Raw genomic sequence first — 16309 nt, 5'->3', positions numbered from 1 at the left:
GTTAATTTCTTTATAATTAGGCAGAGAGAAGGGCCGATGTGTATATTTAGTTATCAAAAATGCTATTATATCCGATTAGTTTGGGCTCTCAATCAAAATGGGAAAAGTGGAAATTTCCGAGGGCCTTCAATACGATTTTCGTACGCTTATCCACACCAGGAATTCAGACCCAAAATCCAGACCCAGTGCCCAATCATCCATCAAGACTCCACTTAAGACCCAAAACTCCGGCGTGTCAATCGAATTTTCTGAACACCCGAAATTTCACTTTGAGTGACCATGAAAATGCATTCGTCGAACACGAGAGTGTGTATCTGGCTATCTGTATCTTTGTATCTGAGCTGCACATATTCCCAGACCCCTTCAGTCGGTTTTTCAATTTGTTCTGCCGGCTGGGCGACACTTGCACCCAAGGAATTACGCCTATGTGGAACAGGATATATCTGCGATACTGTGTGAGAAATTCAAACAGGATTTCTGGCTACTTTGCATAGCTGTGAACTGAAGTGTTTGTCAGGGCATTATAATGCGTAATTTATGTGCAGTATTTCTTATAGAGGGAGAGTGGCGGGTAATTCGAGTCCCAAAGATACTTGAGATGTATGGAAAACTGTTAGGAAATTATTATTATTAAATAATATAATAATAATATAAATATTAAATTATTATTAATTGCCAAAAGCTATAGGCATTAATAATGCTTTCAAAAAATAAATATTACAACCTTTCAGACATTAAATGTTCTGATAAAAATCCCAATAATAAAAACGTAGCTAGTTTTTGGTTCACATATTTTTATTTATTTTTGATTTGTTTTTGTATGTTTGTGTTTTTTATGTTTTTGTTTAATAATTTTTGTTTAAATATTTTTCGTGTTTTCACTTTTTTAGCGTTCACATTGAATACAGATTATGGTTTTACTCTCCTTTAATTTATGCTAAATAATTCCTTATGTTTTCGCCGGATAAATATAACTAACTGAAGCGTCTATGAATTTACTGTTAATACTATGAATATATCATTATATATAATAGCATTACTAACGGTTTATGCTTACACTACATAGCTATATATAGTTTACAATCGTGCAGCGTTTTATTTATGTATATATATTTTTTTGTTTGCATAGTTTTTGAGTGAATTTCGTTCTAACTTTACACTGAGATGAGTTTGCGAACAACATTGAAACATTTGTACAATAAATTAAACTAGATTACAAAAATTCTCTAGGGGAAAGTGAGCAGAACTGTACAGCTTATACATAATTGAAAATTTTTACAACAAATAGAGAAAAGTTTTTCTTTGCCTTTATATAAACAACAAATAATTTACAACATTCAAAAAGATGCTATCTTTTTTGTTCAGTTTCACTGGGCTTAAAAGTCGTCTAAATTAAAAAAATAATTATTGAAGCTAAAGCTTAAACAATTCCATGGACTGAAAAGAAACTCAACCCTATTATTTGCCAGATCCAATTTTTTGTATCTTTTACTGGTTTTTGAAGTATTTTCAGTGCATTCCAGGACCTTTTTTGGATGCAAGACGACCTTTAAGCCCAGTGATGTCACTTTTTAATACTGCTCGTGGCAAGAACTTGGTGGCAGGGGCTGCTAGCTTAGTGGGCGGGGCTGCGGGAGGCGGTGACCGCGGGTGGCGAGCCGGCGGCCGACGAAGGCGGCCCCTGACCGCCTGGCAGTTGGTACGGACTGAACCGCTGATACTGGCGCGGTCGCATATCGGGCGACGGCGATCCCGACGACGTCGACGAGGGCGTGGATGCGGTGGGCGGGGGCGGGGGCGTCCGGTTGGCGGCCATCGCTGCGGCGGCCGCCTGCGCCTGCGCTTGGGCCTGTGCGGCGGCTTGGGCGGCGGCAGCTTGCTGATTGGCGCTGGCCAAGAAGCCGGCGGTAAGTTGCGGCCACTGCTGCTGGAACATGTGGAAGGCGCCCAGGCCCGGGGGAGGAGGTGGCGGTCCGGCTGCCGCTGCTGCCGCTTGATACATTTGCGGCATCATCAGCTGGGCGTAGGGGGAGTTGCCGCCAAACATTTGCAGGTGCTGGCGCGCCTTCTCGAACAGCGCCATCGATGAGGGATCACCCTGGGCGGCAAACTGCTGCATCAGCGGATCGGGAAAGAGACGCAGTGGCGAGCGGAGCTGCTGCTCCAGGAGCAGCGCCTCCATGGGATCGCGATCGAAGTCGGTGAGGCGGGAGGAGTCGCGGAAGCCCTTGGCGAACGGATTCGAATCGATCTTCAGCTTGGTGATCAACTGATTCTGATAGGCCGTCACCGCCGTGAATACCGTTTCCGGGAACACGTAGGTCTTGTGGTCCAAGTCCTGCAGCTCCTTGGGATTCGACGGAATGCTCTGGCCGTGGCTCAAGCGCACCAGGTGGATCCTGGGCTGGTACCGATGCATCGAGTTCAAAACGATCTGGAAGCGCATGGAGAAGAGCGAAAAGGTTCATTGTAGCAAGTCGATTCAAATTTAAACAGCTGGGTATTAGAAAAGCGCTAGAAATGATTGATACAGCTGATGAAAGTGCGCTTTAAAAAGCATAGTATCCCTAAATTATTTCCTTGAAATAAACATTAGTTTTTCCGTTTTCACAGCAAAGCAACATTAATCAACGTAGGTCCCTAGACCCGCAACTTGGCGAATATTTCTGCGCGTTGCAAAATTATCAATCATTTAGCACTCGCGGCTAATCGCTACCTCAGCATCTGAGTGTCTCAGCAGCCGAGTATCTGCATCTGAGTGTCTCAGTGCCTGAGTATCTCTGTATCTCGGTATCTCGTATCTCGAGTCAACTCACCTGTCCGTTCTTATCCATTTCGTTATTAGTCAGCTTCACCTTCTCGAAGGAGATAACTTGTTTGCGGAGCGCCTCGCAGCTGAAGGGACTGTCGGGATGGGCGTAGAGGCGGGCTGGGGGGGCGGGGTCGGCCTTGCCGGCCACCAGCCAGGCGGACCGATGGTAGGCGTACCGGTACCGCTTCGAGTCCATGGGGATGATGTCCATGAGGACGGCGTAGCGATCGGCGGGCTGGATTTGCCTCAGCGGACCCGAGAAACTGACGCGCACAGTGGGGAACATGCGTCTGCAAGAGGTAACAAATAACATTGACTCGATTAGATCTTTGCCTTCATTGAATGCTCCCTTTTTGGGGATTGCTCTTGCCACACAGCCAGCTAGTTAAGCCGACTATTTATGGCCCACAACCAGACTTTCCCATATTTTCCTTTTCGATTTTTCCTGCTTTGACAAGTGCACACAATGGTAACAAAAGCGAAACTCTTCCTTCTTGCTTGCGTCACAAACCTGTGTAGCCCACTCGCTCCCTCTGCTGCATCCTGTGGTTTAATGTCCCTCCAAAACCCGGTGACATAACCTCGGGCCAAAAGGGCCAAAGGCGGTAAGCGGGGACCGCCCTGATGTCTGCGACTCCGAGGTGTGATTTTTACAATATCATTAGGGTGTATGCATCTATATATACCAGTGTGTGTGTGAGTGAGCAGAGTGCGTGTGGTCAGGTGTGTGGGAGCAAAGGTGTGGACAACCCGTGGTCACTTGGACTGAACTTGTTCCCATTCTCCCGCTGACAACAGCAACGCCCATAGCTCTGATTTTCGCATTTTCCGCCTGCAGGTACACAAATGTTTCCTTTTTTGCACAGTTTCCCTTTTGGAGGGTACAGACCCCACACAGTCCCTCTGAAATGGCATGAAATTTTTGTTGACACTGCAAGACCATTTGCGAGCCAATTTACGGGCATTGAAAATAAACAAGTGACTTAGGGAGAACATCTTTGATGGCTGAGCACGCACACACTTGATTTTTCCATAAAGAAGTTTTGCAGAAGAGTGATGACTGCAAAATATTGTCCAAAAGAAGGGCATACATATATTTTATGCCGCTTGGCCTCCCAAAATCTCCCACGTTGCACCCGCCATTTAAAACTAATGCCTGTTTGCACTAAACTCGGCTGACTGACTGATAGTTGGATGCTTGGATGGATGGATGGATGCTTACCTGCCAGTTTTGGTGATGATCATCTCGGTGCCGAGGTCGTGAAAGCGATCCCACAGCTCTTTGGTCTCCAGGTGGCACTGCACCGGCTTCAGATCGTCGCAATTGCAGGAGCCGACTATTTTCGGTGCCTTCTGCACCGGCTCCGGCGTCAAGCGCTCCTCACTGTCCTCCGTTCCCGGGGATTGGGGCGGTGTGGAGCAGCGTCCTTGGCTGCTGGTGGAGCTGGTGTTCAGTTGGGACTCGGCGGAAGCTGTTTGTGCCACGGCGCCGCCGCTGTTGCGACTCTTGTGTGCCACATGATTGTTGTTGTTGTTATTGTTGTTGTTGTTGTTGTTATTGCTGTGGTGGTGCTGGTGATGCTGGTGGTGCTGATGGTGGTTCAAACGACGCGCCTTGGTCGGCGGCTCCTCGGCATCGCTGCAGTCGACCACATCAACGTCAACCTCATCCTCCACCGAAATGGGACCTTAAATGACACAAGAGGGAAAAGCGAAAATTGAAAATTAAATCTGAATTGCACCGTTCGTTTGGAATTAATGCAAATTAAAATGAAATGCACGTGGGAAAAAGCGCTGTGTAAACTGTGTAGTTCAACTTGTTAGGCTTGTCAAACCATAATATTTGCCACTGAACACAATGTATTATTCTGGCATAACTTTGAGTCACTGTTAACGCTTTTTCCGCCGTGCATTTGGCCAAAACTGAGGCCGCGCTTCCGTTGACAACATTGAGTGCTGGAGCTGATTTCGCGGCAGACAGCGTGGAGTCGTCTCATATTCTTGGAGTTTCCGCTTCGCTTCGCGTTTCAGTTGCAATGAGACAATGAGACGACGACCGCTGGCTTAATTGGCAAACTGAACACAAATCGGCAATTAAACAACCCGAAAGTCTAGCTGCGACTGCTCTTTTCCATTGCATAAACAGAAGCGTTCAAGGTGTGCGCAAAAGTTGATGAATAATATTTTTCTGCTCATCCATGGCCGAACTCTCACATACGCTTTCCACTTTCAAGCCGAAAGTGGTAACTAAATATTGGTGGGTACTAATAAGCCCGCTTTTTGCAGGTGAATCCAGACGGTAGGCGGTAAAATGCAAAGTAAGCAAACGGAAAGCGACCACAGAAATAAACAAAACAAAATATGAAATCAAATAAGCTGCATATTTGATAAAGAGTTCGTAAAATACGAACAGCTCATAGCGTTTTTTGTTTGGGTTTTGGCCGTCGCTAATTTTCTGCGCCTCGTAAAATTAATAAAATGAAGCACATTGTTGAAAATTAATTAACATAATTAGCAGCCTTTGTTAAATATGAATTCCGCGCGCTTAGATGCTGTGCACAATTTGCATATTATCATATTATCGGCCACAAAAGAGCGCTGCAAGTGTTTGCTATTCACATTCGCACATATATACATCAGTATGTATATCTGATCCGCGATCTTTGGCGCGACTTAATTGCGAATGCCGTCGGCCAGAGAGAACTAGTTTTTTCTCCTTTAACGTGGCTGGAACGCCTGCTAATTGTCATTAGCAATTAAATGGAACTCTGCGCACCCATAGCGACAACAGTAATTTAATAGATTTGTTGGGCAATCAATTAGCGATTGTCTTGTGGCTAATACTGTTTGCATTCGCCGGTCAAGCTTGCGGTTCTCCTCTTGGGCGTTGAGTTGTTAATCACCTTTATCGAATACAAATTTCTGATTTGCTTCAGCAGTACCCTGTATCGGTATGTTAAGTAAGCTTTGGTACAGAAATACTACTTATCCTCAATGTCTAAACATACAAATTTAACTTTAAGCAACTACCTACTATGATTAAAGATGTATGTATGCTCAAAGTTTGAATAATATTAAAATGACATCCGTGTTTTTAAAGCTTGTCAAGTGCAATCTTATAATTACCAGACGATTGTGCCTTATTGTATTTGGAACTTCGCACCTTCAAGAGAAGTGTCTTTAAGATACACATTCTTAAGCGAACTTCAAAGATATATTTAATGTACGAGTGGTAAAACGAAGTGCAACTTCCTTAATAAGTTGTATATAATGGAAATACTTAGTTGTAAAGACATTAAATCTTTGATGCACAGATTGTTCCAACAACCAATTGAGGATTCTACCTTCTAGCCTTCCCCCAAAATTCCTTCCCTATTTACGATAAATTCAAAGTGTATCTCGACTTACTTGCGCTGCGAATGGAGGACTCCCGACTGGAGGCATCTTCGCGAGCCATGATGGCGGCGATGGAGAAGTCCGTCGCTGAGCCGGCGGCACTTTTGCTGGCCGTTGTTGTGGTTTGTCCACTGGCATTTGGAGCGGTATTTGCGGGAGCGGCGGGCACCCCGTTGCACAAATACGGATGCGATCCAACCAGCATTTTGAAGGGTATGAAGTTGTTCTTAATGGGGCTTTAACTAGGGAATACCTTGGAAAGGTATTGGGGGTATTGTATCTGGTCACTTTTAAACACTTGGCACTTATAAAGCTAGATGCATCGTTAGCTTTGGGAACTCGAGGGGTATGTTTGTTTCAGGGTGTAAGTATCTTGTATCTTTATATCTTTGTATCTTTCTTGCTTTCTTTTTGCTCTATCTTTGGCGCACGCGAACTGAGTATCTCGCGGACTGAGTGTGTGCGCAACGGAAGGCAGGCGACGACGAACTGAATTGTGTCAGGAAATTGTTGCCGCTGAGAAGCCAAAAACGACGGCAGGCGCAAAACTCGGGAAACCAGTTTTCCCTCCTATGATCCCTGTGAGTGCAAGCGAGACCACCCTACAGCGCGCTGTGCAAACACGAGTGCAAGTGGGACGGCCCTATGGCCGCACACTCTGAGTGAAATCGCCGCTCGCTCTCTCGTTTTCCAATTGGAAAAGCGGCGGGGGAGTGAACGTGCGACAGAGAGAAAGGCGGCGCTGTCAGCAGCTTGCGCCCCTCTCTTTTCTTCGCCTCACCTCTCTCTCTGACAAAGGCGTCATAACTCATTTACAATTAAAAATGTCGGCGCTTTTGGCCTTCTCCCTCGCACCACTCCATCTCTCTATAGCCAGGTCTCTTTCTCTCTCTCTCGCTGCCTCTCTTTCTCGCCCATTTATGAAGTGCCAACGTTTTGCTTGCGGTTTTTCTTGGTCTTTTTTTTAAACAACTTTTCGCCGTTGTCGTCGCATTCCATTTCCTGTTATCTCCTCTTCTGACGTTTTCTTCCATCTTCCGTCTGTTCCATTTCGTTTCCAACACGTTCCGCATCTCACTCAATGCTTTTTTGAGTGAGTTTTATGTCTCTGTTTTTTCTGCAGTTGCATCCTGCTGTTTTTCCCTTCTTATTTATCTGCAAGGACATGGACCTTGACTCAAGGTTATTGCAATGAGACGTTGCGAATTTATTAGTTTCAGCTCTAGAATTTTGCTGTGCTCTAAGAACATAGATAAAGACTGGGAACTTAAATACAAGCTTTTTTAGAATGTAGCATACAAAATAGGACTATAAAAGGATTTTTTATAATCCACTTGCTTATAGAAATGTGTACACACATTGTTGGCAATTTATACAAAACAATTTTTAATACAAACAAAAGAATTAAAATTCTAAAAATATAAAAGTCACGATAAAAAGGGATATTTTTCTGTTAGAAAGCCCTCATCCATGCATTTATGTCATGTACAATTACCGAAGGTATATAACGGAACTCAATCCCCTGGAAAATTCCCTAATATTTACAAATGTCAACAATGTTATGTTTCCCAGTCAAAAGTCAAGACCTTTGTCAGTGCCAATTAACCCGCTAAAAAATGCAAAGAAAATGCGGCTGCGACAAGGAAAGTCAGAACAACTGACAGTCCGTCACATTCATTACGTATCGCTCGGATTGCCAATGGCTATGACGGAAATCCCGCGATCCTGAAAAACGGAACCCGGAGATCCAAACTAACTAACAAGCTCACTAATCCCGCTTATCCTGTGCGAGGAACAAACAGTCTTGTTGTGTGATTTTTGTAATTTGAGACATTTTTTAAGTCGGGTAGCTACAAAGTGGGCATGTCACACTGACACTTTCGCCCTGGGAGAAATGGTGAAAGTGGAGGGGTCGGGATACGTCGTGTGTGTTCTATTTACAATCGCAGTTAGGTTAATAGTGCTTTGACACTACAATGTTTCTTCTAAAAGATAGAATCGCCTCCTTGATTCGGGGAAAGCATTAAATTGCATCACAATAAAATTGCATTTGGTATTACTTATATGTAAATTTAAGAAAACTGCAATTGCTCCTATTATTTTGTCCTCGTCTGTGCAGCTACATGTGTGTCTTTTTAGATGGTAGTCGCGTATGTCACCAAAATGTCAAAAGCCAAGGAAAACACAAGTTGTGAAAACAAAGGGCAGCCGCTCTGGAAAAAGTGGCCACTTGGCACTTGTAAAAATAAACAATTCGGCTTGTTAATTAGTGCGGCTAACTGTCCCCGTTTGACTTTCTCCTTGTTATGTCCTTTCCCTCTCGAAATCTCAAGTATTTGGCCCTTGGCTTTGTCGGCGATTTATAATTTCTTCGATACTTTTCCCTTTCTCACTTAACGATCGCTTTGGGTAATCGAATACTTTCACTTTGATTTTGGCCGACACAGGACTGTGGAAATTTGCCCATTCCTCTGGCCAGCAAGAAGGACATACACTGCTCCATTTTTGCCGGGCGTTGGCCACTTTGATTGATGATTTGCGGCCATAGATAACTAATGTTTTGAGCTGGCTTTAATTTCATTTTTCACTCTGCTCACTTGAGTTTCCCCTGCTGTGTCTGCGGCATTTCCGCTCCTTAAGTTCATATAACACTTTCCGGGGCTTCGATTGCAAAAGGGTTCTTCTTCATCCAGGGGCTTTTCGATTCGTTCGTTTCCCGAGCACTTGAGCCGCCCTGAAGTGGGAGGCACGTGTTCGTATTATTTTTATTTCCATTTCAATTTCTTCAGGGCGTCTGAAGAGGAGGCAGCGGAGAGTTTCCGCTTGGCACTTGCCTCGACTCCAAATCCGCCCGATAAGCATTAAAAGCGGAAGCAACCCAAGCACTTTTGAGTTTCTATTAATAAAGCCGAATTGCAGCAACATGTGTGCTGCAAATGAATATGATATGGGGAAATATGCACTCCGGATTGTATGATTACTTGTAATACATTTTACTTCATTTGATATCACACTGTGCCTTTTTGGTTTTCATAAAAAAGCAGGCTGTTACGTGATAACATTTTGTACCTCAAAGTTCTTTTTATAATTTTTCGTCTTTGCTGTACATTTTCCTAAAAGAAAAACAGATACGTTCAATCTTTTATTCTTGCTATTCTGCATCGTATCACAAACTTAATAATTCATAATCCATGGCAGAGTCCTGATTCCTTCCCTTGAGTTCCTCAAATCACATTAGGCATTTCCAGTTTTTGGTGCCGCATTGTCTGGCGAGGATATTTGCCAAATCATCTTTCATCCTTCACGCATATCCCTCGTGTCCTGTGGCCTGCGCGCAAATATTTACCAAATATTTTCCATTCTCTTCAGTTGTTTGCACTGAGAACGCCCACAAAAAATGAAAATACAAATAATGAATATTTCGGGGGGAAAAGGAGGAAGGCTGGCCAACCGGTTTGTCTGGGCGTTTTGTTCTGGAATTTATTAATGAAACTCATTGGGTTGGGTTTGCTTTTCGGGCTTTGCCCTGGGGACCCAGTTGTATATATTTTTTTTGCTGCTTGCTGTTTGGGTGCATCTTCAAACCGGATCCGACGCTTTGATAAATGCCCGGCACTCTTGGCTACCGGCTCCGGGTTTTCCACTCTTTTTTCCTTTTAGCCCGGTAGCAATTCCGCTAAAAGTTGGACACTGGCTTTATTCCCCAGCTAGTTGCTTATGCAAAAAACCACAGAAGTGAATAAGGTAGCAAATTTTCTGGGAATTCCCTTTTTGCAGTCACCATAAATCTTGGTGTATCTCCGACCTGGCTGGCTTCATACATACGAGTATATATTTGTGTGCAGTAACAATTGTCACACCTTTCGGCGGCCACTCAGCAGAATCCCCCCGTCCTGTTAACCCCTCTGTGGTGCTGTGTGTGTAATTTGACTCATTAACAAACCGAATCGGAGCCTCAATCTCTGATGTCTGAAGGGTTTTCGGGCTGTCTATGCCACATAAATCACAACTTAAACGATGCGTAATGCTGTGGCCCCAGATATTGGCTTTATTTATTTGCTTTCCGCTGCTCTAAAATTTATGTCATTGTCGGGCAACGCCTTTCTGCTTTTCCCTTCGTTTTTTGTTGCAATTGGAGTCCGAGCTTGCTCTTGCTTAATCTTCACCAAAACGCCCATTTTGTGCACCTTAACACTAAATTTACATATCCACCGAGGCAGCTGGTGCATCCTGGTCTTCTTTTTTTTATGGCCCAATTACAGACGGCGATTTCACATTGCAAATCCGGAGTTTGCTCTGCCCGGCAGCTGCAAAGTCGGCGACTTGGGGATTGGATTGGATCCTCAAGATGCCGCAGATTACCCAAGTGCCCATAATTGCAACGGGCGAAATGAGTTCACTTTGAGTCGGCAATTTGACGGTAATTATTACCCAATCCGTTGGGAGCAGACTGCAAAACAATAATGAAAATTCATAAATTGGCGAAGAATATTACAAGGCGGTGAAATGAGAAATGCAATGCAGGGATGTACCTGTATATTATGCACATTTTATAATGACTTTGTTGTGTACGTTATTTATTCAAAATGCATTATTTTAAATATTGTTTTGATTGCAGTAAAAATATATGTAAATTGTAAATTACTACTATTCTTTTTATTAGCTTGAAGTCTGTCTGCTTTTTTATTGTTTCGCGATTTATTCCTCTCTCTACTAATAAAAAAGTTCCTTCGAAGATTTAACGTTATATTTATATGTTTGCGTAGCTCAGGCATCTTTGACTTATCCATAATTTGCGTATGCCCATCCCCAAGAGATTTGTAGTGGCAATTTCTGCGAATTTCTGCCACTTCCTGGGGCAGGATCAAACGGGCCGTTCGTTTGACAGATCTCCGCCAGCGCGGTTGGTCGAAGGACTCGGTTTTAAGGTGTCAATTACAACAGGTCCCGGGAACAACAGTGCCATTTGAACCTGACCGCCGCCGGGAGGAGCGTCTTCCGTTGTTTGCCAAAGGAGTCCTAAGCCGCTAAAGGCGCAACACCCACTTCTGCCCCGGCCGCAATTATCCTTTTGGCCAGCGGCCACCAACTGCGATCCAGGTGCTCGGGCTATGGGTGTTCGAAAAAGCAAATACCCAGCTTAGGCCTGGAGGAAAAGTGCGAAAGTAGGAAGTCCTCGGAGTCCTTTGCACTTGCCGCAATCTCACTTTCATTCATTGCACAACATAATTGAGGGCCTCTAATTGCATACAAGTAAAGGGGCGGGCATCCTGGCATTTATATAGATTGACTTCTTAGCGCCTGGAACACGTGCAGCAGTTGATTAATGGTAGTCCAGGTTGGGGAGGTTCCTTTTCTAAGCCAAAATGGTGGTTCCCAAAGATGGTAAAAAAAAGGAAACACGAAGCGGGGCAGACTGCAAATGTTGCACATGTCCTTTTGTCATAAATTTAACGGAGGGAAGGCAGAAAACAAACAAACCAAATGTCCTTTATACTATTTTTTCTTCTGCCACAAGGCACAAGTCAAGTCAAGCCGAACCGTTTGCTCTAAATTGAATTCAAATAGTAGACGAACCCGAAAAGGGGAAGACTCCTCGAAGATGCTGCTGCATCTGCTCAGAAAAAGATCAGGCTCGGTCCTTCGTCCTTTTTTCTCGGCAATAGATCATTTTCCACGCTCTGCGCGTTCGTTCCCCGGCATTATATTGAAATTTGTTGTGTTGTGCCAACAAAATATTAAAAATTTCATATTTGATTTGCATTCGAGACAGCGTCCTTCTGGAATATCCCTACATTGTTCCACTTTTGATGCGGTTTTAATGAGCACTCCATAGATGTGTGGCATCGCTCTTTCGGTTGGCCACATCAATCATAATTAGGTTGCTTGTGTGTGGTTTTCAGGATGCTGTTTTTGGGTTGTGCCCAAGACGGTTTCCATTCTCTCAATTGTGACAGATACGGCATTGATTTGGAGGGTTATAGTTGGAGTATGATGGTACGATGGCATTTTTATGAGATATATCTGTTTATGAAGGGTAACAATAGGTGGCAGAGGAACGGGATAAGGTATGGATTTAAATTATGTGTATATTTAATTATTCAAATGTGATTCTGGAATACCTAACAAGTTCTGGGCAATGTTAATATTTTTTACGGATATTTAGTTATTTTATTATAGCCAACTTTCAGCCAAAACATTTACCACAGAGTGTGTTACCCCTCGCACTTTGAACACTCATTATTCACAGTCCGCACTCGCACGTTCCCGTCCATTCAAATGAGTCAATGCCTTAATCTGCTTGCCTCATGTGAGGTCTTTTGCAACGCCCAGAAATGTTGTTTTTTTTGGTGCACGTCTAGGGTTTCGACTCCGTCTGCTCCTTCCTGCTGCAACACCCTTTGGTGAGGCAGTGGCCAAAAGGATACATCGCCCTCCTTTCCACTTTCGGTAGGTGTTGCTAATGAAGCGCTGTGTGCGGTCCCTGGAAATTTGAGAGGCGTCAACAGGCGCTAAATCCGCTTAAATTGTGGCGGAAGCGGCTCTTTTCTCTGCCTCTGCTGACACTGAAATATGATTGCATATGTCTTGGGATAGGAAATATAGTGATATAGTAACAAATTGTTTCGCTACATGCCACATGACCTGCTTTTTCGCACTCTTTCAGTTCTGTACCCCATTTTTCTTTCAGTGCTTGGGTTCCTCGGACCTGCGTGCATTTAAACGGCCGCCAGAAGCCAGAGTTAAATGGCTTCGTTGCATTTAGCTTCGTTATCGAATTGTAATGAATTCATATTGCGTTCGATTCCTTGCCAGCTGACTCCCGACTTAAAAGGATGACTTTGACCTTATGTCGTCATTGCACGCAGCTCGATTGAAGCGTTTAATTGCATCAAGCAGGACTCGTCATTAGCGTAATTAGATCTTTCAGCTCAGCTCGGTTACAGTGTAGTGCCTGGCGTGTCCTTTCTTTCTTTCATTTCATTTCATTTCATTTTAATTTTATTTTATTTGTTGTTGCTGCTGAGGCTCCTTCTCTTGTTCCACTAATTTTGATGCCATGGAACGTTGGAACGTGCGCAATTTGTTTACCATCAACATAATTGGCCTGTCCTGTTTCCCCGGGGGACCACTTGAGCCGCTTTTTTAAGCGCATTTTTATTTCATCGGGAAAGTCTTGTGGCCCCAGGCAATTAGTTGGAATGATTAAGCTGATGCGACGACTACTCCCGGCCAACTCTCCTTGGTAATTACATTAGTCGCTGCCCTTCGATGAATCAGCCAAACTGCCACACACTCACTCAAATTGGCCCGACCATCTATCATAGTGATACTTATTCTTTTTTTGGGGCAGGGTGTGTGGTACCACCGAAAATTCGATCGGCAAACAGCTGCGGCGCTTCAATTGTGACACTTTCCACACAATGCGGAAATGCTTTTCAATCGGACCTTATTCAAATATTGTGAGTCCTTGTTAGCTTGTTTGTTTGTTTGTCGCTTTGTCAATCACGCTGATCGATCTGGTCCACTGCAGGGATCTTTACAGGCGGTTTGTGTTCGGTTTGCCCTGGGTTTGCCACACACACGCCACCCAGAAACCACGATGATTGATCACACACTCGCATTCCCTATTCTGCATGGGTTTTGCTAGACATTTCATGTGTGATCACTTCATATGGCACATGATGGATATGATAGGGCTAAAGTAATATAAAGGGATTTCATTGATTTACAAATAAAATAATATATATTTCTAGAAATTAAGAGCTGTTGATTTAATTGATACTCTAGCGTTGTATATCAAATTCATAGATCTGCGGCTGTTAATTTCAAGGGCATAATTAGCTATTGTTGTTAAAACAAGCTAGCATAATAATCTTTATCTTTACGAGCCTGATCTCCACAGCTCTCTGCGTTTTTACTGCATTTCTAATTTGTTAGGCCACCTTATAGCGATTGTACGACATTTTAGTGCCCGCTAAATGTAATAACTTAGCTCTTTTTCCTTTCCCGCCTTTCGTGGCACTCCCTTCAAGAATTTTCCCCTTTTCCCCCTGCGCCTCGTTTATTTTCTTTTCTTTTTTATTGTCGACTGGCCCACTCGCTGACTAAACGTTTACAACTCCCCGAGCGCCTTTGGATAATTTGACACTTGACTGCACGACTTGAAGTATTTTTTGTGTTTCCAGGTTTATGACTTACAACTCTTAAAAAACCGCAGCAGCTCCAAGAAAAGAGCGGCAACAGCTCCCCCACAATAATATATGAATCCCACACAGGAAAACTAATTAAAAAGACCTTTTTTTCTCTTTTTCTGGGGCGACAATAAAATTTATGAAAATTAACATAAAATTTCTGTGCGATTAACTCGAAGGCGCACGCATATAGAAACGTTTTTGGCCATATGGAAAATCACATAATAAACAAACGCAACCAGGGCAATAAAAGCAAATATGGCGACACACGTGTTGCAGGGCACCCAAGATGATGATGATGATGAGGATGAGGATGATGGGGGCCTGCTTATCATTTCTCTGGGCCCGGAAACGCGCTCGATTCCACGGTGACACTATATGAGCATGAGCGAGTTGGCCAGGCCAATTTCAACTTTGGCGACAACAAGTCACGCCAACAACAGCAGCAGCAACTTCAGCAAAAGTTAAGCTCTGTGGCGCAACCAAAGCGATTAGGCTGATTGGAGTCAGTGTGGGTGCACTGGGAGAAATCACTGCGCGATATAAAATAAATATATTTTAGCAAACATTTTGCTCCTTAGCACAAAAATTAGTCAAATCGAACTATTCAATTTGTTTTTCCATTGATAATGTTACAACTACGAGAATATTTGTTTGAGTGCATTTTTATAGTCCTGAGTAGGGGGCCACGACTGTAGATGCTTTCGTGTGGAAAAGGATGAGTCAGGGGTGAGTTCGATGCGCCAGTTGGCGCTACCCACTTTACTATATAAAACCAAACAAATGCGCCGAATCTCACGCACTCGCATTATGAGTAATGTGCACCTTATGCCGCCGCCAAGTCGAATGTGATTAGGGGAAAATCCCTAGCGGCCCCGCCCCCTTTTTGGCTTTATTAACCCCTTAGCTGATGATGTGGCCGCGTCTGTTGCAAGAGTTGGGCGGCAACTCACAATATTGTGATGGCATCATTTACACGCCGCTTTTCCGATTTCCGTTGATCCCTGATCTGCGCAGAGGGTTGTTAGTTTTATGCATCTATGTATTTGTTTTTAGAAACTTTTATGGTTTAATTTGATTTTGGTCTTAGTTGCTTGAGCCGAAACGAAGCGTATTTTCCACAGAATGACAAACTCTGCCGGAGCTCATCAAAATTAATTTTATGGCCAGCCAAAAACTTTCGACAGCAATTTGGCTTTCCCGAAACCAACCCACGTTCATTAGGTTCACTTCTAAACGCATTTGCGGGGGGGAAAACTTTGGGTTAATTAAACGCAAATTGTTGTGGTGGCGGAAAATTGCGAAAAAATTGCGAAACTTTGTCGCCAAGCCATTAAAGGCCTTTTGTCACAAAAGTTTATTGTCTCACAGTCGAAATAATAACAAAAACGGGTTAATTGCGCTCGGGCAAAAATAGACAGGCGAAAAGGAAAGGCAAACAAATGACATTCGGTACTTTTTGGCTTTTATGTCTGAGCCATAAAAATGCTTGTTTTTTTCCCGCTTTTGGCCAAGAGAGAGAGAAGAAAACCAACATGGCGTCGCCAGCTTCCTTGGGGTTGCCCACTTGAATGGCCAAGTATGTGTTGACACTGGCATGTAGTTGTTGTAAGTAACGAGGAAAATCAGGGGAAAAGCCAGGGGGCGGTGGAAATGTGGGGGAAAATGGGGCCTGTGGGCGGTTGTCCTGCGTCGCTCTGCGCAAATTTGCCACTTCAACAGCTCCTTGCGGATGCCGTAAGCACTCTTGTGAACGAGCTCTGGAGCATTTTCATTTATTTTCCTCACATTTTCCCCAGTTTTTCTCACTCTCTCGCTCTGCGTCTGTTTCTGTGTTTGTGTCTCTCCTGGACTTTCTGCCGCCCCCGGAGAATTTATGCTTCTGCATTTTTCCCCCGTTTTCCCC

At 43.9% G+C, this 16309-nt stretch overlaps 1 protein-coding gene across 1 annotated transcript; it reads right to left on the bottom strand.

The window, feature by feature from the left end:
* Positions 1–1501: 1501 nt before the first annotated feature.
* Positions 1502–6723, bottom strand: LOC6540637 (T-box protein H15). The gene is made up of 4 exons (XM_001968768.3): positions 6221–6723; positions 4035–4500; positions 2817–3102; positions 1502–2434 (listed from the first exon to the last, which is right to left on the bottom strand). Exons 1-4 carry the CDS (start codon positions 6411–6413, stop codon positions 1616–1618), a joined length of 1764 nt encoding a protein of 587 aa, XP_001968804.1. The 5' UTR covers positions 6414–6723; the 3' UTR covers positions 1502–1615.
* Between the last annotated feature and the right edge of the window lie 9586 nt (positions 6724–16309).

Source organism: Drosophila erecta, unplaced genomic scaffold, assembly GCF_003286155.1.
Source record: "Drosophila erecta strain 14021-0224.00,06,07 unplaced genomic scaffold, DereRS2 tig00000055-arrow-pilon, whole genome shotgun sequence".
NCBI lineage: Eukaryota > Metazoa > Arthropoda > Insecta > Diptera > Drosophilidae > Drosophila > Drosophila erecta.
The sequence above is the reverse complement of the archived record's forward strand: the minus strand, read 5'-3'. Positions and strand labels throughout refer to the sequence as shown.